A 27,873-nucleotide genomic window follows, 5' to 3' on the forward strand; every position below is an offset into this window, starting at 1 on the left:
AATTTTGATCAGTATGGTGTCTCACTAGATGCACACTCTCTTCTGTTCCCCATTTCCCAGTTCAATACTTTCCATTGTCAAGTCTTTTAATCCAATTTTAATTCACCTGAGTGTTCTTAGCCAAGACAATGTAACTAAAGCCCTACAAGACACAAATTAAATCCAGTGCTTGAAAAACATCAGATACCTAACAGCAAGAGGCTGCTACTAAAGAGTTGAAGGCGGGCCACCAGCAAGTCCAGATGCCACAGCTCTAGTGCCTTGACTGCTATAGAAGCAGCAAAGAGACGCATATAATTCTTAATTTTAAATTGTACTGCAATTGAGTTAGGAGCCCTGATTGGTCATGGAAAGCTTCCTGTTTGGCTGTGGCAAATAGATTAGTGGGTTTTTTCCAAATGTGCTTTTAATGGAAACTTCTTTATTAATCATATTACAAAAGAAAAACAAAAAATCCTCAAGGTGCCTCTATTGCCAAATGATCATATTGTTTCTGTTCATGCACTCCTGATCCTTTTCCTCTGATCTCATTTTAATTTAAATATAGATTGTAATCTCCATGGGAGGCAGGAATTCCATGTTTATCTGTTCTATAAAGCACCATGTGCATATGTGGCACAATGTTAAGTAATAAAAAATTGAGCACTGTTGCATCTGCTGTGCCCTTGCCATTCCCTAAAGAGCAATGAATTTTGTCTGACTTGCTTGATGGTTCAGTTGTCCTATAGACAGTTCAATCAGAAAATGGAATTTGGAGAAGCTGGACTTTGAAAAAGGGGATAGTTTAATTTCTTACGTCTTAATATTTTTATAGAAGCCCTATTTTAAAATGGGCTTTGTCTAGAAACAACTTCATATCTACTGTTAATCCTGGGACTAGTTCTGATAAGGATTGCCCCTAGGAGAGCTTAAATAAACTTTCCTTAAATAAAAAGTACCTATGGCAAGGTAGTTTCAATGGAGCATTCCATCCCCGTTGTCATGGCTGTGATGACAAAGCATCACTTTAAAGCAGTCTTATTGGTAGAGAACTTTTGCAGATATCATGTGTCCAAATCTGTTCACACAGATTCAGAGTGTCTGGCTCAGTGAATTTTGGCTTAGCTACATAGCTAGTAAACTTTGTCAAGATATATTCCTCTAGGTCAAGAAATTTGTAAGCTCTGTTAGTTAAGAATTCATAGCTTGATAATTTACTAGCAGATAATTGATGAGAGATTGAAGAAAAAAATATTAACCACCTTTGGCTGTTCAGGAGTATTTGAACTCCCAAACATAGGTATTCCATCACTAATTATATGAAATGGAAAAATATCCATGGCTGGTTATAGGGGAAGCAGCAGCAACCCTTTTTGTAGGGTGCCTAAAGTTTTCCATTATTTAAAAATAATAATCTTACAGTTTTTTTCTAAAGAACTCTAATACAACCATGGGTTAGAGCAAACTTAAATTTGGCAGGAAGACAGTCTTGGGGGTAAGGAGCTGGCTTTTGTTGGCCTCATGAAAATCTGTTCACTTTAGACAGAGTTATAAGCTATTGAAAACTGGCCATTGCCTGTCTTTGCTTCACAAGTTACAGCTTGTTTTGGTTTGCTGCTAAACCCCTTCAAGATTCCACTGTCACTGTGCATGCACTGTCGGTTTTTCACATTAGTAATGCATACACAGACTAGAAACTCTGTATGGAACACAGCCAAGTGGATCATCCATGTTTATCTACATACTGCCCGGCTTCTGTACTTACACAGTCAAATTACCTCTGGCTCAGGGGAAAACAAACTGAACAGGGAACCAGAAGACTATTAATTCTAATCTAATTTCTACCAACTGATAGTAAAAACGCTGTGTCCTTCACAACCCTTTTTACTGAGCAGAGCCTAACAGGGTATGTCTACATAGCATTCTAGAGCCTGCCCATCAGAGTGGACTAGTGCTCTAAAACTAGCTGTATAGACAGCACTTTTTAATTGTGGCTTGGGCTCTTCAGCCCATCCCCTCCCTAGGGTTCAGAGTCTGAGCTGCAGCCTGAGTTGCAACTTCAAAGTGCTGTCTATACAGCTAGTTTTAGAGTGCTGTCATGAGCCCTGCTTACCCAATCTGTCAACCCAGACTAGGAGGCTTTGTCATGTGGGTAGGCTCCAAAATGCTGTGTAGACATAAACTACATATGTGCAAGTAGAAACCAGATCCAAATCTCGGCCATTTACTGACACTGTGTCTCTGTGTGCCAAATATTAGCGCTTGGCTAAACTATTAAATAGCACTACTCTAGCATTTGTAAAGCATGGGTAACAGTGCTGAAGGCTTTGTGCTCAAACCCTGCTGCTGATGCATGATATTTTTGGAGGATTGGGGGGTAGGATTTGTGACAGTTGCATATAATAGAACTTGGTTATGCCCTTTTTAAAAACAGAAGAATGGCCAAAACAAAATCTAAGAAATCACATACAAAAAATCAGATTAAAATTGTTTAGGTTGCAAAATCAAGCACTGTTTCTAGGAAATGCCAGACTTAAGGTTGTCTGGGCAGTGCTGAGGGAATTAATTAAAGTTGTTTAGTGAATGAGGTTATCTATACCAGTCGCACATGGCTCCCAGTTTCACTTGGTCCAAAAACATTGGAAGGGGTATAGAGATTGATGCAGGGGACTGCAGGAAGAATGATATAACATAGAGTAATGCCACCAACGAGAACTTAGTTATATTGCTGCCTCAGCTCAGACTTCCACTGTGATGGTCGTCAAGTTAATTTACCAGAATTTTTTGGAGGGAGTGTGTTCCGCATTTTCTGAATGTCTAACCTGAGATACTTAGACAGTGAGTTTCAGAAGGTCTGAATGCTCAATGACTGCAGCTAAAATACATGGAAGCTCTAGCTGCTCAAAAACTCTGGTAGTAAATTGATTTGGAGAAGTGAGCACAGAGTTGAAAGTCAGGAGGTCCCGAGTCTCTGCCACTGATATCATTGTGACACCTTGGATAAGGTTGTTTGCCTTTTTCTATTTTCCCATCTGTAAAATGGGAATAAATATACTTGCCCATCTGATACTCAGGGTTCTAGAAGATTAATTAGTAGGGCTGTCGATTAATCGCAGTTAACTCACGATTAACCAAAAAAAATCCTGCGATTAAAAAAATTAATTGCAATTAATCACATGTTAAACAATAGAATACCAATTGAAATTTATTAAATATTTTGGATGTTTTTCTACATTTTCAAATATATTGATTTCTGTTACAACACAGAATACAAAGTATACAGTCCTCACATTATATTATTTTTTATTACAAATATTTTCCACTGTAAAAATGATAAACAAAAGAAATAATATTTTTCAATTCACCTTTTACAAGTACTGTAGTGCAATCTCTTTATCGTGAAAGTGTAACTTACAAATATAGATTCACTCAACCCAAGGTTTAAGAATATGAAGTGCCTTCCAAAATCAGAGAGGGACGAGGTGTGGAGAATGCTTTCAGATGTCTTAAAGGTGTAACACTCTGATGTGGAAACTACAGAACCCGAACCACCAAAAAAGAAAATCAACCTTCTGCTGGTGGCTTCTGATTCAGATAATGAAAATGAACAGGTGTGGGTCCACTCTGCTTTGATCGATATCGAGCACAACCTGTCATCAGCATGGATGTATGTCTTCTGGAACGGTGGTTGAAGCATGAGGGGACATATGAATCTTTAGCGCATCTGGCATGTAAATATCTTGTGATGCTGGCTACAATGCCATGTGAACACCTGTTCTCACTTTCAGGTGACATTGTAAACAAGACATATGCAGCATTATCTCCTGCAAATTGTAACCAAATTTCTTTGTCTGAGCTATTTGCTGAAGTAGGACTGAGTGGATTTGTAAGTTCTAACGTTTTGCGTTTTTATTTTTTGCACATAATTCTACATTTATAAGTTCAACTTTCATGATAAAGAGATTGCACTATAGTATTTGTATTAGATGAATTGAAATGTACTATTTCTTTTGTTTTTTACAGTGCAAATATTTGTAATAAAAATAAATATAAACTGAGCACTGTACACTTTGTATTCTGTGTTGTAATTGAAATGAATATATTTGAAAATGTAGAAAACATCCAAAAATATTTAAAGAAATGGTATTCTATTATTGTTTAACAGTGCAATTAATTTTTTTAATCGCTTGACAGCCCTCTTAATTAATTAGTATCTGTACAGTGTGCCGAATATAACTGTTATAACAGTTCCAAGTACTCTAAAAAATCATCCCTAATTACAGGACACAAAAAATTAGTGAAGACTTGCAAATTCTTGTCTTTATCTCCCTGTACCTTGATTTCCTGGCTGTCAAATGGGAATATTGATACTCTGTCTCATAGAGCATTTATGAAGATAAATTAATTAATGTTTGTGACACTGATATGATAATAAGCACCACAGACGAGCCTATGAGTAAATTAATAACTACATATTCAGTGTGGCATTTGGATGATATGCAATAAATAGGACATAGGTCCACATGTAGTGGTCAGACTGGATAATTGTAAAGGTCCCTTCTCGTCTTAAACATCTACCCATTCTCTGAGCATCATCCATCCAGTGTACTGAACTAGGTGAGTACTGAAGAAAAAATGATGCGTTTGCAATCGTGTTATTAAAAAAGATTGTCATAATGTCTATGTACAAGTGAATAGAAATAAAGTTCCACAAGCAGCCTTACATTTGGCATTACCTATAACTCTTGAGGTTTGACTTTGCAACCAATTTACATTCTTCTAATTATAGATTTTTCTGTGTAATCAAATATCTGCTATGTTAATTGATCTGCAGTGTAGTTGTAGCCATGTTGGTCCCAGGATATTAGAGAGACAAGGAACAACTTCTGTTGGTGAGAAAGACATGCTTTAGAGCTGTTTGAGACTGCAAGTAAGCACTTTTCATAGAAAAATACCAGCATGAACAGTACCAAAACGAGTGTAACAAGGAATCAGATACTTTTCTGCACTATGTAATAACAATGTACTTGTTCTTGTCCTGTAGGTTGGTGATCTGGTAAAGGTCACAAAGAAGTTGGTCCAATAAAAGATATTACCTCACTCACCTTATCTCTCTAATATTAATTGAACAACACTTAAAATAAAATACTAAGGAAATAACTTATTCAAACACTGAACTTTTTAAAATGTGATTAATTTTGGAATGTGGTAAAATATAGACCTAGAGTGTAGTCTGACATTTACACCAACTTCCTGTATGACTTGAGGCAAGTCACCTAATAGCTCTGTGTATTTTTCCTGTCTGTCAAACGGGGATAATGCTTGCCATACAACTGATCAAGTCTTAATGTTTGTGAAGTGCTCAGTCATATGGAAGATGCTCTAAATGCTGCTATTTATTACTATTAAAATGTAATACCTTTAACTTGCTCTCCCAAACCAGAGAATTTCACCACTATACTCTTATAGCTATCATTATCACCTATTTCTATGCTCGGGGTTTTGCAACACTTCTTTTAGGAATTGTCGACACTGAGCAGGGCTGTTGTATCTGACCTATTATTTCTTAAAATATTTTGCACAACCTTTTAGTTGTATTTGACATGTCCCTTTTTTTAAAGAGCTTTTAGGTTTCCAATATAGTAATGTATTTCCTTTATACACTTGCAAACTGTCTTCCCTCTTATGTTCAGATATTGGTCCCACCCAGGAGAAATGCAAGCATCTAATGTTAGTTCAGCAATAATTAATTTACCACAACAAGAGGACTGATTTGTCAAGGCACAAGAACACACTGAAAGAGACTGGTGCAGGGTTGCAGAGTCTATACTGTAGGTAGGGTGACCAGATGTCCCATGTTTATAGGGACAGTCCTGATATTTGGGGCTTTTTTTATATGGGCTCCTATTACCCCTGTCCCGATTTTTCACACTTGCTATCTGGTCACCCTAACTGTAGGTAGTCTATCCACACATTGCTGCATTTCTCTCTGTTTTTCTGTTTTCTTCAAGAGTTTAATAATTTGAATTAGGCTATTCTGCCAAAGACTGACTATTTGAGACAGCAAGTAAGCATTTTTAATTGAAGAGTACAAGTGTAAGCTGTACCAAAATGAGATTAACAAGAAATTAAATACTCTTCTACACTATGTAATAACACTTTGTTCCTGTCCTGCAGGTCGGTGAGCTGGTCAAGGTCACAAAGATTAATGTGAGTGGTCAATGGGAAGGAGAGTGTAATGGTAAACGTGGTCACTTTCCATTCACACATGTCCGCCTGCTGGACCAACAGAATCCTGATGAGGACTTCAGCTGAGTGTGGCTCAACAGTTTTGCTTACAGATTGGAACAGTCTCTCTGTATTTCACTGCAGCTGCCATTTAGACTGTGTTCCTACAGATGTCGAAAGGAGTATTGTTTGTTCGAGCATTCTGATACCTGCAAACCCTGGGACTGAACACCACCATTCCTTAATCAAAACTCATGTTATTCAGGGTACGAAACTAGATAACCTGTGTGTCAAGTGGCAGAACTAGTATATGATGGTAGGTTGTAATGCCTGCTTACGTTCATGTGCAGAGCATACCGTACTTCACTTGCAGCAGCAGATGGAGAAAGCAGCAATACATCTGTTGATTAGAGGTTTTAGCTTTCTCCAGTCCCATTGCTTATGTTGCTGCTTCCACAGGCAATGCATATCAAACTTAGAAAATTCAGTGTATGGGTAGAAATTTCACAAACAGTTAATTCTGGAGCTTTTGCCTTTGTTTTCGTTCTAACTTTCTTTGCCCTAACAAGTCTACATGATGTTTTGCACCATGCAAATAATCTTTTTAGATGTAGAACATACATTGGGATAGCTTTGTGACTTACAGATATCTACCACTTCAATGGTAAATAAGAAATCAAATCCTCCTCTAGGTCTTCTGATGAGTTTGAGGACACTAGAGATTGGTTTCTTTAGTACTGTTGCTTCAAACTTTCCTAGTAGCTAATTTAACTTCAAGTTGAGATGTTATATTAACACATCCTGATATTTTTTACCCACAAATACATGTTTTAAGGAATTGTAGACCTCCATACCAGTGCTGACAAATGTGTGCATAGCACTTTACTCATTAATTCATAGCTTCTAGGTAGTATTTGATTAATAAGTGTACTAAAATATGCAGCATTGCTCTGAAAAAGTGACACAGAGAACATTAGCCAGTTATAAGAGATAAAATTAAATTACATTGGGACAGTTTCATAACTCCTTTATCCTTAGTGAATAGTCTTAGTCATTGGCTAGAGCAAATCAGTGTCAAATGTCTTGAACTAACAAACCAAACATTACCTTTATTTTAAAATAACTTTTGGGACTGCCCTGCTTGTTTCCATCTGTAAAGCATTTGATAGTGAATTCATGAGAAGATTTTATTTGTAATAAACTAATAGAAAATACTTTTGTGCTTCTGGACTGATTATAAAAAGGCAGTAAATAGAGTAAAACATTATAGCAAATGATAAAAATCAGTATGTTGACTAGGTTATTATGCACTACTTGAATTTTCAACCTTTTCTACTAATCCTTATCTGATTTTCTTTAACATAAAAATTAGAATGGATGCAGTAAGTTTTGTAAATTAAAACAATGAGGTAACTATCCCTTGCCTGTATCTTAAATTAAGTTATCCAAATACAGCAATCTAGTGACCAATATATTCAAAGTTATTTTGTAACTTTTGTGGCTACATTGTAAACGATTTTTCTAAATGGTTTAAAACTGAAACACCTCTTGGACATGTACAAGTAGTTAAATACCACTAGAATGTCTCTGAACAGTTGTAAATGCTTCAAGGGCTAGCTCCCACCACAGAGGCTACTGCTGAGAGGCATGGGCCCATATATTAGAATACTGTTAACATTTTACCTCAAAACTATTACATGCTGGAAACAGTAATATTTTTCCTTTATCTGTTACATAGTTGCTTTATGTTAGAACTAATTGATCAGTATGTCTGTCCAATTTTCAGGTAGTGGGGACAGATTACTGTAGAGAAATCCTAACAAACAATGATTTTTTTAAAAGTACTACTAAACCCTCTGTAGAAAATTTACAACTCATCTATTTTTGAGATAATTACTTGACAGACAGAAGTAATTAAGTGACTGCATTTCTAATCTAATTTGAATTGATATTGTGCTTCTAAGTTAGTGCTCAATGTGCTTAAAAATGCTTAAAGATAAACTAATCACGGGCTGGTAAAATGTTAGTTCTTTACATATAATTCATACTTTTTTCCCCTGACCTTGCTACCTACAGGAATTGAATACTTGATACAGGCAGTCTCTAAATATGGTATCTATACATACAAATTAATTGCTGATAGATGCATATCTTTTTCTCCACATATCACAAAAGAAGCATAAATAAAGGAGAGACGTGTTCAATATTCTCAGTAAGGCAACACAATTTAGTCCACTTCAACTGATTCTTCCAATCATAATTAAATCATCCTGCATATCCGTAGTCATGTCTACAGGATTCCATTCCCCAACTTTTGTAGATAAAGTTCCTTTAAGAAAATATGGTGTTTGGTATGCAGGTTATTTTTTAACATGAATGGGATATAAAGAAATTTTCATTGCTAAATAAATGCCATATACACTCATTTAAACTAAAAATACAAATGTATTACTATGTAGCTATGTTTTTGTGAAGACCATATGATTGCAAATACTTTACTTTTATTATAGACTTTGACAGAGCAGAAGAACAATCATTCCTACAAAGTCTTAATATCTGCTGTTATTCTAGAAGAATAAGTTATTGTGAAATAAGATTTTCTTAGCCCCCCAGTATACTAATTGCTGAGTTTTCAGATGAAATATAAGTTTGTTCATCAGATAACAGGCCTACAGGATAAGACTGCATTTGTACAAGATACTGATTCAACCTATCTCACCAATGTCTTAAAGCAGGATAGATAAAACTGAGTAATTCATAAATATGTAGATGGAATCATCTTGTGGCCTTTGTTCCCTCTTTTGCACACACCCCCCCACCCTCCAAAAAACCAAACTCATTAGTAAGAATGTTAGAAGTCATACAAGTTTTAATTGTCTCTGTCAGTGTTTGGGTTTATTCTGCATAGGCAGGTTCTAGAACTAGAATACTAATGGTTTCTAGAAATACACTATGAAAAGCAGAACGCTCAACTACACTGTGTTCTCCTAGTGCATTTACACATTATATCACACTAAACGAAGTAAAACTTGGCTGCTATGTTTTTTTAATATATATTTCATTTCTGTAAAACCCAGACTTTAATACTAATATATGACCTGATTAATCTGTTTCAACTGTATTTGTTAATGCAAATATTTCTAATCATTTGAGTAAAAACACTTCATGTTCTTAATGGTTTTTGGGGAAAGATGCTAAGCAATCCAATTTGAAGTAAAAAATATGAACATGTGCCACTGTATTATAACACTATTCACTTTCTTGACAGTTAAAATCTACTTTTTTATTTTTTTGTAGCATGTAATGTATATGTTCATAGTATGTGAAGTAAATAAAAAATATAGCCAAAAAATTGGGTTGGTATAATTTTGGAGCAACTGTCTTTGGAAGTTATTCATTCATTTTCTAATGGTGTAAATATAAATTTATAAAGGCACAATATGATCGTGTCTACAGTAATGGTTTTCTCAATTATGTCCTCACCCAAAAGAGGCTATTAAACATGACATTTGGGAGAAGTTGATAAAACGTCAGCTTTGAGTAAACTGAACTGACAAGAAAAATAATACTCAGGCCTCTTGAAAAAAAGGTGATTTATTCATTTAAAAAACCCTGAATGTAGTCTTAACTCTTACCGAAAAATATGAATGCTTATTTTCCATGCAGAAATTAAAATTACATGCCAAATTTCCCCCATAATAAATTTTTTTACAATTCTTAGATATAATATTCTAGCAATAATTCTCAGTCTTGCAAATAAATAATATTTTGGCAATCTGAATACGCTCACTAGGAAAATTCAGCCCCTTTAATTTACTTTTAGAAATTATGAAACAAATAGTCCTTGTTGTTTTTGCATATTAAATTTAATTCTACCTTGGTCTCACGCTTTCCAATTCAGACCTTTAAAACTATCATAAAGGTGTATGGGGAATCTGGGTAAAGGACAGTGGTGGATTATAGGATAAATTTTAGTTGAATGTTTCTACTAGAATGATCATCAATTAAACAAATTTAACAATATTCACATTTATATTATTTTTAGGTGTCACAGTTAAAACCTCAGAGATTAATGGGCAGTCTTGTACCTCTGAGTTCCGGAACATAATGCACCATCCTGATACGATGAGTCTGCACAGTTTCAAGATTATTTTCACAACCATGGTGATTAGTGAGAGAAATTTTTCTTAATTACATTTTAAAGTGTACAAGTTAAGTCTGTGGAAAATTCTGTGGCCATAGAGTTCATAGTGGGCATCCACTGTTCTGGAGAGTACTTATGGGTTAGATGTGGCAATTCCATCATAATCACTAATGAGCTGCGGGGCCATCTGGTTAATAGATCTAGGCTTTGGGTCCCATAAAGAAAATCTTAGTATTCATTTTATTTTTTAAAAGGTGTATGTTTAGAAAAGGTAGCTTTAAAAGTAGAAACTGATGCAAACAGAATGAAACAATAAAAGCACCGCTATGGCCTACTCCTGCAGCAAGAGAGTGGGAGGACAGAAACCAGATACTCCCCATTGCCACCACCATTACACACTTTATGTAAAACAAGTTCGTTTAATTTGTGCGGGTACCAAAGAATCATTTTACTAATCCTCCCACCCCTCGAAACCTTAGTCTAGCCCTGTATATAGCAGTGTGAAAAGGCATAGGCACAACCTGGCTATGGTTGAGGGGAGGTAGCAGAAAACTTTTTTTTTTTCCCAATATATGCCTATGGCTAGTGTTGCTTGATATTTTCAACCCTCTGAGTATACTCATTTATTACCACAACTGCTGAGAGCTTTCCAACCAGTGCCTCTGCAACCTGCAGCCCCTCAGGGTAATCCACTGGCAGGCCACGAGACAGTTTGTTTACATTGACCGTCTGCAGGCTCGGTGCCCGCAGCTCCCAGTGGCTGCGGCTCGCCGTTCCCAGCCAATGGGAGCTGTGGGAAGCGGCGCAGGCCATGCTGGCCGCTGCTTCCTGCAGTTCCGATTGGCCAGGAACGACGAACCATGGCCACTGAGAGCTGCAGGTGGCCATGCCTGCAGATGGTCTATATAAACAAACTGCCTCGTGGCCCACCAGCGGATTGTCCTGGCAGGCTGCACATTGCCCACCACTGCTCTGGAGTGTATATGGAGGACATACCAAATACTCCCCCCCACCACCACCAGGTGCTTCCAGATGTGCACAAAGAATGGCCTCGTTGTATACAGCAGTAATAAGCCTTTCCTGATTCTTCTTGTTATTCCCTTGCTTATACATCTAAGGACAGTATTTGTTCTTTCAGCCTCCACGTCATACTGAGAGTTTATGTTCAGCTGGTTTATAAATCCTTTTCTGAATCAATAGGTTCCAACATACAGTCCTTTATCCTATAAGTTTCAGAGTAGCAGCCGTGTTAGTCTGTATTCGCAAAAAGAAAAGGAGTACTTGTGGCACCTTAGAGATTAACAAATTTATTTGAGCATAAGCTTTTGTGAGCTACAGCTCACTTCATCGGATGCATTCAGTGGGGAGATTTATATACACAGAGAACATGAAACAATGAGTGTTACCATACACACTGTAAGGAGAGCAGTCACTTAAGATGAGCTATTACCAGCTGGAGAGCGGGGCGGGGGGTGGGGGAACCCATCCACTCCCAGTCTCTATTCAAGCCTAAATTAATTGTATTCAGTTTGCAAATTAATTCCAATTCAGCAGTCTCTGGATTACAGACCTAAGAGTGGCTATTCTTCAACAAAAAAAACTTCAAAAACAGACTCCCAAGGAGAGACTGCTGAATTGGAATTAATTTGCGAACTGGATACAATTAATTTAGGCTTGAATAGAGACTGGGAGTGGATGGGTCATTACACAAAGTAAAAGTATTTCCCCATGTTTATTCCCCCCTCCACACCCCGCACTGTTCCTCAGAAGTTCTTGTCAACTGCTGGAAATGGCCCACCTTGATTATCACTACAAAAGGTTTTCTCTCCCCCCTCCCCCCCCGCTGGTAATAGCTCATCTTAAGTGATCGCTCTCCTTACAAAGAAAAGCAGTACTTGTGGCACCTTAGAGACTAACAAATTTATTAGAGCATAAGCTTTCGTGAGCTACAGCTTATCCGATGAAGTGAGCTGTAGCTCACGAAAGCTTATGCTCTAATAAATTTGTTAGTCTCTAAGGTGCCACAAGTACTGCTTTTCTTTTTGCAAATACAGACTAACACGGCTGCTACTCTGAAACACTCTCCTTACAGTGTGTATGGTAACACTCATTGTTTCATATTCTCTGTGTATATAAATCTCCCCACTGTATTTTCCACTGAATGCATCCGATGAAGTGAGCTGTAGCTTACAAAAGCTTATGCTCAAATAAATTTGTTAGTCTCTAAGGTGCCACAAGTATTCCTAACCTGTAAGTGTGACCTACACTCTTGGTTTCTAGATGCTCTAGCATCTAGCTAAAGTAAAATGCATATTTTTGAAGGGAGTCCACCCCACTATTGTAATTACAGGTTTTGCATGCAAGTTTCACTGAGAAATGTGTGTGTGCATGAATGGCTCTTCTCACAATGCTCCTGAATTTAGGGAAATATTAGCCCTTTTTTCAAATTGGGAAACTGAGGCACAGAAACTAACTTAGGAAGGCTAAGACAGAACGAGAAACACAGTCCAAATCTCAAATAGCAGTCTAGTATCTTAACCACAAAACCAAATGAGAGACAAACTTTTGATCCATATATTTAAACATACAAAAAAGGTTAAGCAGTAACTTGATTACAGACTATAAAATACTTACATTGGGAGCAGATTTCTGATAGCAGAGGGCAGGGTTCTTTAATCCAGCAAACAATGGCATAACAAGATCCAGTGGCTTGAGGGTGTAGATTGACAAATTCAGAATGGAAATAAAACACAGTTTTTAAAGAGTAATTAATGAGGACTGTAATAACATATCACTTGAAATCCTTAAGCCAGAATTTGATGCCTTTCTAAAACATACTGTTGGTTCAGCCAGAAGCTATGGGCTTGATGCAGGATTTATTGGTTGAAATACTATGGCATGATGATAGGGAGATGATTGTAATGATCTTTTCTGGTCTTTAAATTGCTGAAAAGGCCCTCTGAGCCCACCACTTAAGGGATTTGATGCCTACCCTATAACTGCAACCTGCAAGAGCATTTACTAACTGCAGCCTGTGAGAAGCAGCTACCAAGCAGGCTGAACTGGAGAGGAGAGAGGTGAAAAGGTTGATCAATATGGGAAGGAGAAGAGTGGAACTAGGGTTTGTTTGTTTATGGGAGAGGGAGAGTATCTTACCCAGGGAGTGTTTTGTGTATCAACAAATGCAGTAGAACATTTTAAAAGAGTGCCCCTTGTTTAAAAATGTTGCAAGCATATCCTACGGCAGTGATTCTCAGCCAGGGGTACCCCTGGGAGTATGCAGAGGTCTTCCAGGGGGTCCTCAACTCATCTATATATTTCCCTAGTTTTACAACAGGCTACATAAAAAGCACTAGCAAAGTCAGTACAAACTAAAATTTCACACGACTTGTTTATACTGCTTTATATACATTATGCGCTGAAACCTAAATACAATATTTATATTCCAATTGATTTACTTTATAATTATATGGCAAAAATGACAAAATAAGCAATTTTTCAGTTAACAGTGTGCTGTGACACTTTTGTATTTTTATATCTGATTTTGTAAGTAAGCCATTTTTAAGCAAAGTGAAACTTGGGATTACACAACACAAATCAGACTCCTGAAAGAAGAAAAGAAGTACTTGTGGCACCTTAGAGACTAACAAATTTATTTGAGCATAAGCTTTTGTGAGCTACAGCAAATAAATTTGTTAGTCTCTAAGGTGCCACAAGTACTCCTTTTCTTTTTGCGGATACAGACTAACACGGCTGCTACTCTGACTCCTAAAAGAGGCAGAGTGGGAGTTTAAGTTTTTGAATGCTTCCTCTTGAGTTTTGCCTCCATCTGCTGGACTGCAACAGCACTGCATTCGTGATTCTCTACCTCCATCTAATAATAATAATAATAATTAATAATAATGACGGAGGCTCACTGCTCTCCATTATAGATAGCTTCTGAGTATGATAATGTATTTCGCAAATTGCTGAGGACTCCAGATTAAATGGATGGTCAGTAACTGGTGACTTTTCCTATTAGGACAGACTATGGATTCTGTGTGCAAAGTCTTCCTACCTTTCAGCTCCTTTACCAGGAATGTCAGTGCCGTCTGCTACTTACTCACACCTACCACTGTTTTCCATTAGCAGTGGAGAAAACCAGGCTAGTCCATACCACAAGCTCATCTGAGCCAGCAAATATCCGAATATGTGGAAGCCCCAGCAAAAAGTTCAGCCTACATTTCTCTGCTCCCAGCATTCTCTGCCTATATATCAGCATAGTGGGATGATTCGTGTGAATGCAATGTTCAAAATCAATGGTTATAACCTATTTAAGAATGATACAATGAGCATATATATTAAAAATATTACCTGTTTCTGCATCACTAAGGACTCAGAAGAAAATAATCTAGAATACTAATGGATCAGTGTCCTAAGAGATTAAAGCACAAGATGTGGTACTACTTGGTGTCTGTTACAGACCACCAAATCACATGTGGAAACAGGATGACCAGCTCCTTAATCACCTATCTATAACCACTAACAAGTACTAAAAAAAAAAGCTCAGTGACCACAGGGAATTCCACGGGGGTCTCATGCAGCCAGTATTAAAACAGCCTAAGAATTTCTAAAAGTTAGTGAAAAGAACAGGAATACTCGTGGCACCTTAGAGACTAACAAATTTGTTTGAGCATAAGCTTTCGTGGGCTACAGCCCACTTATCATAGAATCATAGAATCATAGAATATCAGGGTTGGAAGGGACCCCAGAAGGTCATCTAGTCCAACCCCCTGCTCAAAGCAGGACCAAGTCCCAGTTAAATCATCCCAGCCAGGGCTTTGTCAAGCCTGACCTTAAAAACCTCTAAGGAAGGAGATTCTACCACCTCCCTAGGTAACGCATTCCAGTGTTTCACCACCCTCTTAGTGAAAAAGTTTTTCCTAATATCCAATCTAAACCTCCCCCATTGCAACTTGAGACCATTACTCCTCGTTCTGTCATCTGCTACCATTGAGAACAGTCTAGAGCCATCCTCTTTGAAACCCCCTTTCAGGTAGTTGAAAGCAGCTATCAAATCCCCCCTCATTCTTCTCTTCTGCAGACTAAACAATCCCAGCTCCCTCAGCCTCTCCTCATAAGTCATGTGCTCTAGACCCCTAATCATTTTCGTTGCCCTTCGTTGTACTCTTTCCAATTTATCCACATCCTTCCTGTAGTGTGGGGCCCAAAACTGGACACAGTACTCCAGATGAGGCCTCACCAATGTCGAATAGAGGGGAACGATCACGTCCCTCGATCTGCTCGCTATGCCCCTACTTATACATCCCAAAATGCCATTGGCCTTCTTGGCAACAAGGGCACACTGCTGACTCATATCCAGCTTCTCGTCCACTGTCACCCCTAGGTCCTTTTCCGCAGAACTGCTGCCGAGCCATTCGGTCCCTAGTCTGTAGCGGTGCATTGGATTCTTCCATCCTAAGTGCAGGACCCTGCACTTATCCTTATTGAACCTCATTAGATTTCTTTTGGCCCAATCCTCCAATTTGTCTAGGTCCTTCTGTATCCTATCCCTCCCCTCCAGCGTATCTACCACTCCTCCCAGTTTAGTATCATCCGCAAATTTGCTGAGAGTGCAATCCACACCATCCTCCAGATCATTTATGAAGATATTGAACAAAACGGGCCCCAGGACCGACCCCTGGGGCACTCCACTTGACACCGGCTGCCAACTAGACATGGAGCCATTGATCACTACCCGTTGAGCCCGACAATCTAGCCAGCTTTCTACCCACCTTATAGTGCATTCATCCAGCCCATACTTCCTTAACTTGCTGACAAGAATGCTGTGGGAGACCGTGTCAACAGCTTTGCTAAAGTCAAGAAACAATACATCCACTGCTTTCCCTTCATCCACAGAACCAGTAATCTCATCATAAAAGGCGATTAGATTAGTCAGGCATGACCTTCCCTTGGTGAATCCATGCTGACTGTTCCTGATCACTTTCCTCTCCTCTAAGTGCTTCAGGATTGATTCTTTGAGGACCTGCTCCATGATTTTTCCAGGGACTGAGGTGAGGCTGACTGGCCTGTAGTTCCCAGGATCCTCCTTCTTCCCTTTTTTAAAGATGGGCACTACATTAGCCTTTTTCCAGTCATCCGGGACTTCCCCCGTTCGCCACGAGTTTTCAAAGATAATGGCCAAGGGCTCTGCAATCACAGCCGCCAATTCCTTCAGCACTCTCGGATGCAATTCGTCCGGCCCCATGGACTTGTGCACGTCCAGCTTTTCTAAATAGTCCCTAACCACCTCTATCTCTACAGAGGGCTGGCCATCTCTTCCCCATTTTGTGTTGCCCAGCACAGCAGTCTGGGAGCTGACCTTGTTAGTGAAAACAGAGGCAAAAAAAGCATTGAGTACATTAGCTTTTTCCACATCCTCTGTCACTAGCTTGCCTCCCTCATTCAGTAAGGGGCCCACACTTTCCTTGGCTTTCTTCTTGTTGCCAACATACCTGAAGAAACCCTTCTTGTTACTCTTGACATCTCTTGCTAGCTGCAGCTCCAGGTGCGATTTGGCCCTCCTGATATCTTTCCTACATGCCCGAGCAATATTTTTTATACTCTTCCCTGGTCATATGTCCAACCTTCCACTTCTTGTAAGCTTCTTTTTTATGTTTAAGATCCGCTAGGATTTCACCATTAAGCCAAGCTGGTCGCCTGCCATATTTACTATTCTTTCGACTCATCAGGATGGTTTGTCCCTGTAACCTCAACAGGGATTCCTTGAAATACAGCCAGCTCTCCTGGACTCCCTTCCCTTTCATGTTAGTCCCCCAGGGGATCCTGGCCATCTGTTCCCTGAGGGAGTCAAAGTCTGCTTTCCTGAAGTCCAGGGTCCATATCCTGCTGCTTACCTTTCTTCCCTGCGTCAGGATCCTGAACTCAACCAACTCATGGTCACTGCCTCCCAGATTCCCATCCACTTTTGCTTCCCCCACTAATTCTACCCGGTTTGTGAGCAGCAGGTCAAGAAAAGCGCTCCCCCTAGTTGGCTCCCCTAGCACTTGCACCAGGAAATTGTCCCCTACGCTTTCCAAAAACTTCCTGGATTGTCTATGCACCGCTGTATTGCTCTCCCAGCAGATATCAGGAAAATTAAAGTCACCCATGAGAATCAGGGCATGCGATCTAGTAGCTTCCGTGAGTTGCCGGAAGAAAGCCTCATCCACCTCATCCCCCTGGTCCGGTGGTCTATAGCAGACTCCCACCATGACATCACTCTTGTTGCACACACTTTTAAACTTAATCCAGAGACACTCAGGTTTTTCCACAGTTTCGTACCGGAGCTCTGAACAGTCATACTGCTCCCTTACATACAGTGCTACTCCCCACCTTTCTGCCCTGCCTGTCCTTCCTGAACAGTTTATAACCATCCATGACTGTACTCCAGTCATGTGAGTTATCCCACCAAGTCTCTGTTATTCCAATCACGTCATAATTCCTTGACATCACCAGGACCTCCAGTTCTCCCTGCTTGTTTCCAAGGCTTTGTGCATTTGTATATATGTGTACAAGTATATATTTGTATACTTCATCGGATGCATAGAATGGAACATACAGTAAGAAGATATATTTATACATACATACATATAGAGAACATGAAAAGGTGGAGTAGCTTTTATGTATATAAGAACATAAGAATGGCCCTATTGGGTCAGACCAAAGGTCCATCTAGTCCAGTATCCTGTCTTCCGACAGTGGCCGGTGCCAGGTGCCCCAGAGGGAATGAACAGAACAGGTAATCATCAAGTGATTCATCCCCTGTCGCTCATTCTTAGCTTCTGGCAAACAGAGGCTAGGGACACCATTCCTGCCCATCCTGGCAAAAAACCATTAATGGAACTATCTTCTATGAATTTATCTAGTTGTTTTTTTAACCCTGTTATGGTCTTAGCCTTCACAACATCCTCTGGCAAGGAGTTCCACAGGTTGACTGTGCGTTGTGTGAAGAAATACTTCCTTTTATTTATTTTAACCCTGCTGCTTATTAATTTCATTTGGTGACCCCAGTATATATATTTGGATCATAATTGTTTTGAGCTTTTTGCAACTGGCCTTTTAAACCACCATGTGCGTGTATACACACATGGTGGTTTAAAAGGCCAGCTGCAAAAAGCTCAAAACAATTATGATCCAAATCAGCTGGTTGAGAGAATTTAAAAAGAAAAATTTGAATGATAATTGGGAATCATTTATTAACACTTTACTAGATGTCTCAAAAGCCATACTCAAGAAAGAAGGCAGCATTGGTTAAAAAAATAATCTGGCTTAGTGGGGAAGTGACAGTTGCACACTCTCTCTCTAAAACAAATGGAAGATAGGTAAAGCTGATAGCAATTAATATAAATTAGAAGCTAGGAATTGTAGAAAATTGATAAGGGAAGCAATAGCCAGCAGAGTTACGGACAATAAGAAGTATTTTAAAGTATATTAAGAACAGAAAGACTCCTAACAATAGTATCAGTCCATTACTAGATGAAAAATGGTAGAATTTGTCAATAATGCACAAAAGGCAGAATCAATAAATATTGTTTTATACGTGTTGGAAAAAAATTATATAGCTATATCATATGATGGAGAGTGAAACACTTTCCATTTCAACCGTAACTCAGGAGGACGTTAAACACCAGCTACTAAAGCTAGACATTTTAAAATCATCAGTTCTACCTTGTATCCAATAGTTTTAAAAGATCTGACTAATGAGTTTGCTATACCATTAATGTTGATTTTCAGTAAGTCTAGGAGTGCTGGGCAAGTTCCAGAAGACTGAAAGAAAGCTCAGGTTGTGCCAATATTTAAAAAGGGTAAACAGGATGCTTGGGGAATTATAAGCCTGTCAGCCTGACATTGCTTCCAGGTGAAATAATGATGCAGCAGATATGGAATTCGCTTAATAAAAATTTAAAGGAAAGTAATATAATTTAGATCAATCAACAATGGATTATGGGAAATAGATCCTGTCAGACTAATTTAATATACATTTTTTGACAAGATTACAAATTTGGTTGATATAGGTAATAATGTTGCTGTAATATATGGGGGGAGGGATAGCTCAGTGGTTTGAGCATTGACCTGCCATCCCAGGGTTGTGAGTTCAATCCTTGAGGGGGCCATTTAGGGATCTGGGGCAAAAATTGGGGATTGGTCCTGCTTTGAGCAGGAGGTTGGACTAGATGACCTTCTGAGGTCCCTTCCAACCCTGATATTCTATTCTATATTTAGACATCTCTGTAAGATAGTTGACTTGAATACCAGGTCTAATTCTCATGCCCACAATTCAAGAAGGATGCTGACAAATTGGAAAGAATTCAGAGAAGAACCACGAGAATGACTAAAGCACTGGAAAACATACTTCATAGTGAAAAACTAAAAGAGATCAACCCATTTATCTTATAAAAGAGAAGGTGAAGGTGTGATGTGATATAATGTATAAATACCCATATAGTGAACAGAAAATTTATAATAGAGGGCTCTTCAATCTAGCAGACAAAGCCATAACAAAAACCAGTTGCTGAAAGTTGAAGTTAGATATATTTGGTGTAGAAATTAGGTACAAATTTGTAACAGTGAGAGTAATTAATTATTAGAACAATTTAGCAAGATTTCTGGTGGATCTGCATCACTGGAAATTTTTAAATCACAACTGGAAGTTATTCTAAAAGATATGCTGTGAATCAAATAGAAATTAATTTCGGAAGTCCTATTGCCTGTGTTGTGTGGGAAGTCAGACTAGATCACAGTGCTCTCTTTTTGCCCTTATAATCTATTAATAAAAACAAAACTGTAAATACTTTTCTAATATTATTTCTTCATGGAAACAAGTGCTGTAGTTGCCACAGGGATATTAATTAGAAATTAGAGGGGAGATGTCTATGAGACAGTTTTTTAAGATATGGCTATGAAAAAGTAAAACATACCTGAGTGTTTGCTTGAAATTGCTCAGTGCTATAAGTTTCCTGCTCAAAACCTTAGCAGTGCCACGCCCAAACATTGAAAAATCATGAGTCAGGCCCTCCAAAATCATTATATTAAAAAAAAACTGGGGTTTTTTTATTTGCATTTTAGGGCTGAAACCTTATGTGACCCCTGGGTCACATTTTCAAGGTTTTCTTCACAACTATGAGGGCAGTCCTAGCAGTCCTCATCCTCAAAGAAACCCAAACACTTTCAAAAGATGAGCTTGGGATCTTAAATTAATTACTTTGCTAGATACTAAAAATCATGGACTGAACAGAGACTCTGGATTATTACAACAATCGGTAACCCACTAACCCCCCATTTTCGTCCTCTGACTTCAAAGGTTTTAACAGACCACTCTGCCTTCCTTTGAATGGTCCCTTACAATATGTGCTAACTACTTATACAAAACAATCTATTCCACCTTGCATTTAGATGTGAAGTGATGCTGGGAGATTTTTCCTCAGACCTGAAGAAGAGCTCTGTCTAAGCTGCAGGGCCATAACCAGGGTGGGGCAAGCTGGGCAGCCGTCCAGGGCGCAAAGCTACAGGGGGTGGAAAAATTATGAAAAAAACCTGGAACGAAGCACAAATATGCATGCTTGGCACAGGCACTAAAATGCCTAGTTATGCCTCTGGTAAGCTTGAAAACTTGTTTCTCTCACTGGCCATGTCTACATTAGTGAGCTTACAGCGACACAGCTGTACCAATGCAGAGAGCTCTCCCGTCAACATAACTAAACCACCTCCAATGAGCACCAATAGCTATTTCAGCAGGAGAGCACCTCCCGATGACATAGCTCTGTTCACACAGGCATTTCAATCAGTGTACCTTGTCATATGTCACTCCAAGGGGTGTTTTTTTCACATCCCTGAGCGATATACACTGACAAAAGTGCTAGTATAGATATAGCCACCAACAGAAATTGGTCCACTAAAAGATATTACTTCACCCACCTTGCCTCTCTAATTGTAAATGAGTAACACAGACAGATGTTCCCTGCTCCCTTCAGAGCTCAAGGGCTATGACAAAATGCAACAGGTGAATGAACACACAATGGTTGCGAGGGGTCAAGGGAATAGTAAAAATGAGTGTGTTGGCATAAATCAGTAGGCTCAGCGGTCACTGTAGTTACAGGTATGTATCAAGCAAACCCACAACCCACTGCCAAGGAACCCTTACCCATCCCAATATTTCAGTGCCAGAGGCCTTTCAGCCCCCCCACACATCTGGATGCCCAGGTCCCTGTCCCTCTCATTTCCCAATAGTGCCAGAGGCCCCCTCACTCCCCATTACGCATGCCAAGGACCCTTTACCCCCTATATCGTAGTGCAGGGGCCCCTAAACTCCCATTTAAACCCTCAGGGCCCCCTCTCTCCCTCATTTCCCAGGAGCGCCAGAGGCCCCTCATGACCCCCTCCCCCATATATCAGTCCTCAACCGTTATATCCCAAGAGTGCCAGCAGCCCCTCACCCTCACACCGGCATCACAGTGCCAAGGACCCGTCCCCTCGTAGCCCAGCCATAGTTCCCTTCCCGCACGCTTCCGGGGCCTGGCAGCCGCAGGAGACTTGACGTCCCATCGGACCCCACCCCTAAGTCTCTCTCCTCCCGCCGGTTGCCAGGGCGCCGCTGTTGCCATGGTGGTGTGCGGGATGCGCATGCGTCCGCTGGCGGAAGTACCCGGATATAGCAGGAGGAGGCGCTATCGCCGCCATCTTTGCCAGGAGAACAGTGAGCTGGTAGTGGCTGAGCATCTCGGACTCATCAGCCTCCATCCACCCCGTGTAGTCCCCGTCGCCGCCCCGTCTCTTGGACATGGACGATCGGGAGGACCTTGTGTACCAGGCTAAGCTAGCTGAGCAGGCTGAGCGCTATGATGGTGAGAGCCGGGAGGACGGGCGGGCCGGGTAGTGCCGGGGGAAAAGGGAGGGAGCGGCCACAAAATGGCGGCGGCTGGGCGGGGGGCAGAGGCGGCGAAGGGGGGGCATGAACAAAATGGCGACGGGGATTGCCCCGCGGGTTGAGGGAGCCAGGAGTAGGGGACTAGGGTGTACGGGCCCCCTAGCCCTTGGGGTTGGTGTGTCGGGTCGGCTGTGGCAGGGGTCGGCGGCGGCGGCAAAAGCTGGGAATAAAATGGTGGCTGGGAAGGGCGAGTAGGGGGCGGGGACCCGCCCCCCGGCTCGATGGAGCCCGACAAAGGGACCCTGCGTCCTTTCTTGCGCCGTCACTAGCGCGGACAGAGGTGGTTCCTCCTACTCGAGCCCTGCCCAGCAACTAGCCGAAGACGGCTGGTCCAGAGTGGCTGAGACCCGTGTAATGGGGGCCAGGTCACTTCGTCGCAGTCAATGTCCAGTCTCACCCTGTCTGTGATCGGGGTGCCTGGCCCTTAGTGGGCCCTTCTTTACCTTCTCCACCTCCTTCCCAGACCTGGCCCTCGAAGGTGCCTCTCCCTTTTTTGCCCATCATAGTTTGGCGATGTGTCTTTGTAGGTTATCGATTTTTTTTTTTACCCTCTCTACTCCCCTGGCATGGGCTATGGAGTTTATTAAATACAATGTACTTCTCTCTGCTTGAAGTAAATGTAAATCTTATTAGTTTTTCATTTTACGCTTAAAATTATTGTAATTTAGAATGCAGTTTTTCCTAGGCCTTGTATTTTTTTCTTTAAAGTTCATGGACTATGCTGATTAAATATTTGTAAGGTGTTAAATATTTCTGAGCACTAATGGTATTCTTCCTGAACCTACACTTAGGTAGTATATGCTATCGGTGGGATTTGAAAAAAAAATCTGTTCGTCATGCTTACTTTAAACCCTTACCTAAACCCTTATCTCTCATTTAAAACTAAATTAGCTTCGTCACTTGTATGTAAAAACAAACTGAACGTGAAAGTAGTGTAAACCTATAGAATACAGGCTTTCTGATCGGTAGGCAGTCCATTCTGGTGCCTTAGTTGCTGCTCATAGCTTTCCCAAGTGACAAGACAAAAATTGATCAGGATCTTTCCTACCATTACTGCTGTTCAAAGGGGAGATAGTAAAACTGACAAGAACTAGGTCAGGTTCTCTCTGGAGCTACTGCCATTAGCAATACATGCAAGCACTGGAGGAATATATTGTGGGGGCAGGGGGAGGACACAAAATGGAGCCATAAGAAGTAATAAATAAAGGAAATGCTTTCCTTTGGAATAGCCATGAGGCTGGGGGCGTGCTAGAACAGTGGTTCTCAAGTGGGGGGTCTATGTACCCTTGGGGGTACGCAGAGGTTTTCCAGGGTCTACGTCAACATAGATATTTGCCTAGTTTTACAACAGACCACATAAAAAGCACTTGCAAAGTCAGTACAAACTAATATTTCATAGAATGACTTGTTTATACTGCTATATATGCTATACACTGAAATGCGAGTACAATATTTATATTCCAGTTGATTGTGTAAAAATGAGAATGTAAGCAATTTTTTTAGTAATAGTGTGCTGTGACACTTGTATTTTGATGTCTCAATTTGTAAGCAGGTCATTTTTAAGTGAGGTGAAACTTGGCTGTATGCAAGACAAATCAGAATCCTGAAAGGGGTACAGTAATCTGGGAAGGTTGAGAACCACTGTGCTAGAGTAATTTAGAATTAAAATATTTCTTTTTTTCCAGTAGCTGGAGAGGGATTTAAAATATATTGGCTATCTTGTAGACAATAGCTGATACATAAGGCCTTATTGACAATACTCGGTTACATGGTATATTGGCAAATCATAGTGTAGATGCAACATATATTTGGCAAAATCACTTTTTGCTGGTATAACTACATCAACACTAGGGATTTTGCTGGCATAGGTATGCTGGTTAGGGGTGTTTTTTTTTTTTAATTTTTTTTTTAAATTTTTCTCCTTCATGGTCCTAACCAATCTAGCCATGCTGAGAAAACTTGCATGTAGATCAGGCCCAATTTGGAGCCCCAAGCAGGGACTGTGAAAAGCACTATGGTAGGTATTTCTCCATCCTTCTCCATAGCTTTTTGAGGAAGAGGTATGCATCTGCATGGTATTTCCCTTGTCAGTGGTACAACTTTCCTCTTTAGAGTCTGGTAATTTTTTAAATTCTGCTATAGGCATCTGCAGTGCAAAGTAACCAGCCCTAATATTAATTTGTAGGATTTGCCTTTTAGTGAGAAGATTCCCATCTCCTTTTTGTGCTTCTATGAATATCTGTTCAGGAAAAAGGAAGCAGAAACTGGATAGTTCAAGAGGTGAAAGGTTATGCATTACACAGTGGTATGGCTGATGATGAGATTTTCAGTTAATCAGGCTTTGCTAGAATGCAACATTTTTCTGTAGTGTCCAAAGCAGTTTGTTGGAATGGCTTTGTAAAATAAATTAAAGGGACAATGGCAGGTTAAAATTATTAGAAATGCATTTTTTATCTGTGCTTACCTTGCCATATTCATTGCATATGTGGGGAATTCATGCACCTGCATTCCAATATCCAGTATTGTGATGGTATCAACAATGCAAAAAGATGATGAAATAAGTAGATAATCTTAGAATCATAGAATCATAGAATATCAGGGTTGGAAGGGACCCCAGAAGGTCATCTAGTCCAACCCCCTGCTCAAAGCAGGACCAAGTCCCAGTTAAATCATCCCAGCCAGGGCTTTGTCAAGCCTGACCTTAAAAACCTCTAAGGAAGGAGATTCTACCACCTCCCTAGGTAACGCATTCCAGTGTTTCACCACCCTCTTAGTGAAAAAGTTTTTCCTAATATCCAATCTAAACCTCCCCCATTGCAACTTGAGACCATTACTCCTCGTTCTGTCATCTGCTACCATTGAGAACAGTCTAGAGCCATCCTCTTTGAAACCCCCTTTCAGGTAGTTGAAAGCAGCTATCAAATCCCCCCTCATTCTTCTCTTCTGCAGACTAAACAATCCCAGCTCCCTCAGCCTCTCCTCATAAGTCATGTGCTCTAGACCCCTAATCATTTTCGTTGCCCTTCGTTGTACTCTTTCCAATTTATCCACATCCTTCCTGTAGTGTGGGGCCCAAAACTGGACACAGTACTCCAGATGAGGCCTCACCAGTGTCGAATAGAGGGGAACGATCACGTCCCTCGATCTGCTCGCTATGCCCCTACTTATACAACCCAAAATGCCATTGGCCTTCTTGGCAACAAGGGCACACTGCTGACTCATATCCAGCTTCTCGTCCACTGTCACCCCTAGGTCCTTTTCCGCAGAACTGCTGCCGAGCCATTCGGTCCCTAGTCTGTAGCGGTGCATTGGATTCTTCCATCCTAAGTGCAGGACCCTGCATTTATCCTTATTGAACCTCATTAGATTTCTTTTGGCCCAATCCTCCAATTTGTCTAGGTCCTTCTGTATCCTATCCCTCCCCTCCAGCGTATCTACCACTCCTCCCAGTTTAGTATCATCCGCAAATTTGCTGAGAGTGCAATCCACACCATCCTCCAGATCATTTATGAAGATATTGAACAAAACGGGCCCCAGGACCGACCCCTGGGGCACTCCACTTGACACCGGCTGCCAACTAGACATGGAGCCATTGATCACTACCCGTTGAGCCCGACAATCTAGCCAGCTTTCTACCCACCTTATAGTGCATTCATCCAGCCCATACTTCCTTAACTTGCTGACAAGAATGCTGTGGGAGACCGTGTCAAAAGCTTTGCTAAAGTCAAGAAACAATACATCCACTGCTTTCCCTTCATCCACAGAACCAGTAATCTCATCATAAAAGGCGATTTGTCATGAGGATGTGAAGACAAATACAATGACTTCTAAACTATTTAGATATCTATATAGCACTTTTTATCTATAGATCTTGAAATGTATCATTTCAGTTTTACAGATGGGGAAACCGAGGCATGAGGCTTTGGAAATGGGTTGTACAAGATCACACAGTAGGTTGATGTCAAAGTTGGGAAGAGACCTCAGGTTTCCTGACTCCCAAGTCTTGTGCCCTGTCTACTAAACCATGCTCTCTTCTGGTGTTTTTTATAAACCGCTTACCAAATAATGCATCTTGTAATGTAACTAGTAAAACACAAAGTGTGCCAATCCTTGGAAGATCTCACTGGTTTAAAGCTGTTACCTCAAAGTAAAGAATAACCTACTTGAAATGACATAGTTGATACAAAACATTGTTTGGGAAACAACTGGTAAATGAGATAGCCAAAATCAAGGTGAATTGATTAAAATCATAGGTTGTAGTTTTTTGTTAAATTTTAATTGTCATTGCACTAGAGACGCATCTTGTTCAGGCAGTGAGATTGCTTTGACTAACCATTAATGCTGTTTCTTCATTTTACATACTAACTTAATTTAGTTGTGTATCAAACTGAAGCTTTATTGTGTTACACTAAGACCATTCTTAAATGTTCAATATTGGTTGAACACAAGTGTCTTGTGAAGGTAATAAATACTACAGAATATCACTGAAGCAAAGACCTTAGGATATGGGTAAGAACATATTATACAGAAATATATAATAGCAAGATTTAAAAAAAAAAAGTAATATAAACTCTCGTGCATTACTGTATAAACCGGCTAGCCAAAGACTCAAAGTAATAGCAGTTTTTTTGTTTTAAGTACATTAGAAGCAGGAAGCCTGCTAAACAACCAGTGTGGACACTAGACAATGGAGATGATAAAGGAGCACTTAAGGATAATAAGGCCATTGTGGAGAAACTAAATGAATTCTTTGCATCAGTCTTAACAGCTGAGGATGTGAGGGAGATTCCCAAACCTGAGCCGTCCCGGGGACGGATCTGAAGAACTGTCCCAGATTGAGATGTCATTAGAGGAGTTTTGAAACAAACTGATAAATTAAACCGTAATAAGTCACCAGGACCAGATGGTATTCACCAAGAGTTCTGAAGGCACTCAAATGTGAAATTGCAGAACTACTAACTGAGGTTTTTAACCTATCATTTAAATCAGCTTCTGTACCAAATGACTGGAGGATAGCTAATATGATGCCAAATTTTAAAAAAGGGCTCCAGAGGTGATCCTGGCAATTATAGGCCAGTAAGCCTGACTTTAGTACTGGGCAAACTGGTTAAAACTAATGTTAAAAAAAATTATAGTACACAGAGTAAGAAAAGAGTGTACATCTGGGTATAGTGCTTAGATTATCCACAAATACAAAGTTTGTTTTAAGTCATAAGATGCATGTAGTCATAATCAGCAAAAACCCAAATTTAGGTGAATAAAATTAACAATACAGTTTAGATATTAGCATCCAACTATTTGGGTATATCACTCATGAAAAGTTTATACAGAGAGTTGGTTGTGGAAAGCAACACATCAATGAGTGAAAATTGTCCCTCAGTAATTGAGAATTTAGGGTAGGTTGTCCATCTAAAAAATACAATCAGAACAGAATTGTCAAACACAGATGAACATCATTTCTTGGGGACAAGTCAGCATTTTTTATTTTTTTTGGTAAAGCGAAATCATGCCTCACCAGTCTACTAGAGTTCTTTGAGGGAGTCAACAAGCATGTGGA

The 27,873-nt window shown here is 39.9% G+C and overlaps 2 protein-coding genes and 1 long non-coding RNA gene across 9 annotated transcripts in view; 2 read left to right on the forward strand and 1 right to left on the reverse strand.

The window, feature by feature from the left end:
* The window catches only part of CRK (CRK proto-oncogene, adaptor protein), a 48,558-nt gene extending 38,999 nt beyond the window's left edge, over positions 1–9,559 (forward strand). For all 3 annotated transcript variants that reach the window (XM_038375362.2, XM_038375360.2, XM_038375363.2), the window contains exon 3: positions 6,157–9,559. In XM_038375362.2, the coding sequence (XP_038231290.1) occupies positions 6,157–6,294 (138 nt within the window). In that variant the 3' untranslated portion in view covers positions 6,295–9,559. The remainder of the gene's footprint in view (positions 1–6,156) is intronic.
* The window catches only part of LOC122456969, a 52,701-nt gene extending 30,716 nt beyond the window's left edge, over positions 1–21,985 (reverse strand). Inside the window, exons 1-2 of one of the 3 annotated variants that reach the window (XR_006276188.1) lie at positions 21,826–21,979; positions 12,986–13,060 (exon numbers count right to left, since the gene is read on the reverse strand). This is a non-coding gene — a long non-coding RNA (uncharacterized LOC122456969). Of the gene's footprint in view, positions 1–12,985; positions 13,061–21,825 lie in introns of all 3 variants that reach the window. The other 2 variants (XR_006276186.1, XR_006276187.1) reach the window with 2 other exon arrangements.
* YWHAE (tyrosine 3-monooxygenase/tryptophan 5-monooxygenase activation protein epsilon) overlaps positions 21,972–27,873 on the forward strand; it is a 57,537-nt gene continuing 51,635 nt past the window's right edge. The window contains exons 1-2 of one of the 3 annotated variants that reach the window (XM_043499340.1): positions 22,041–22,233; positions 24,516–24,596. In XM_043499340.1, coding sequence (XP_043355275.1) covers positions 22,170–22,233; positions 24,516–24,596 — 145 coding nt within the window. In that variant the 5' untranslated portion in view covers positions 22,041–22,169. Of the gene's footprint in view, positions 22,234–24,515; positions 24,597–27,873 lie in introns of all 3 variants that reach the window. The other 2 variants (XM_043499339.1, XM_038375462.2) reach the window with 2 other exon arrangements.

This window comes from Dermochelys coriacea, chromosome 17 (assembly GCF_009764565.3).
Source record: "Dermochelys coriacea isolate rDerCor1 chromosome 17, rDerCor1.pri.v4, whole genome shotgun sequence".
Classification (NCBI taxonomy): domain Eukaryota; kingdom Metazoa; phylum Chordata; order Testudines; family Dermochelyidae; genus Dermochelys; species Dermochelys coriacea.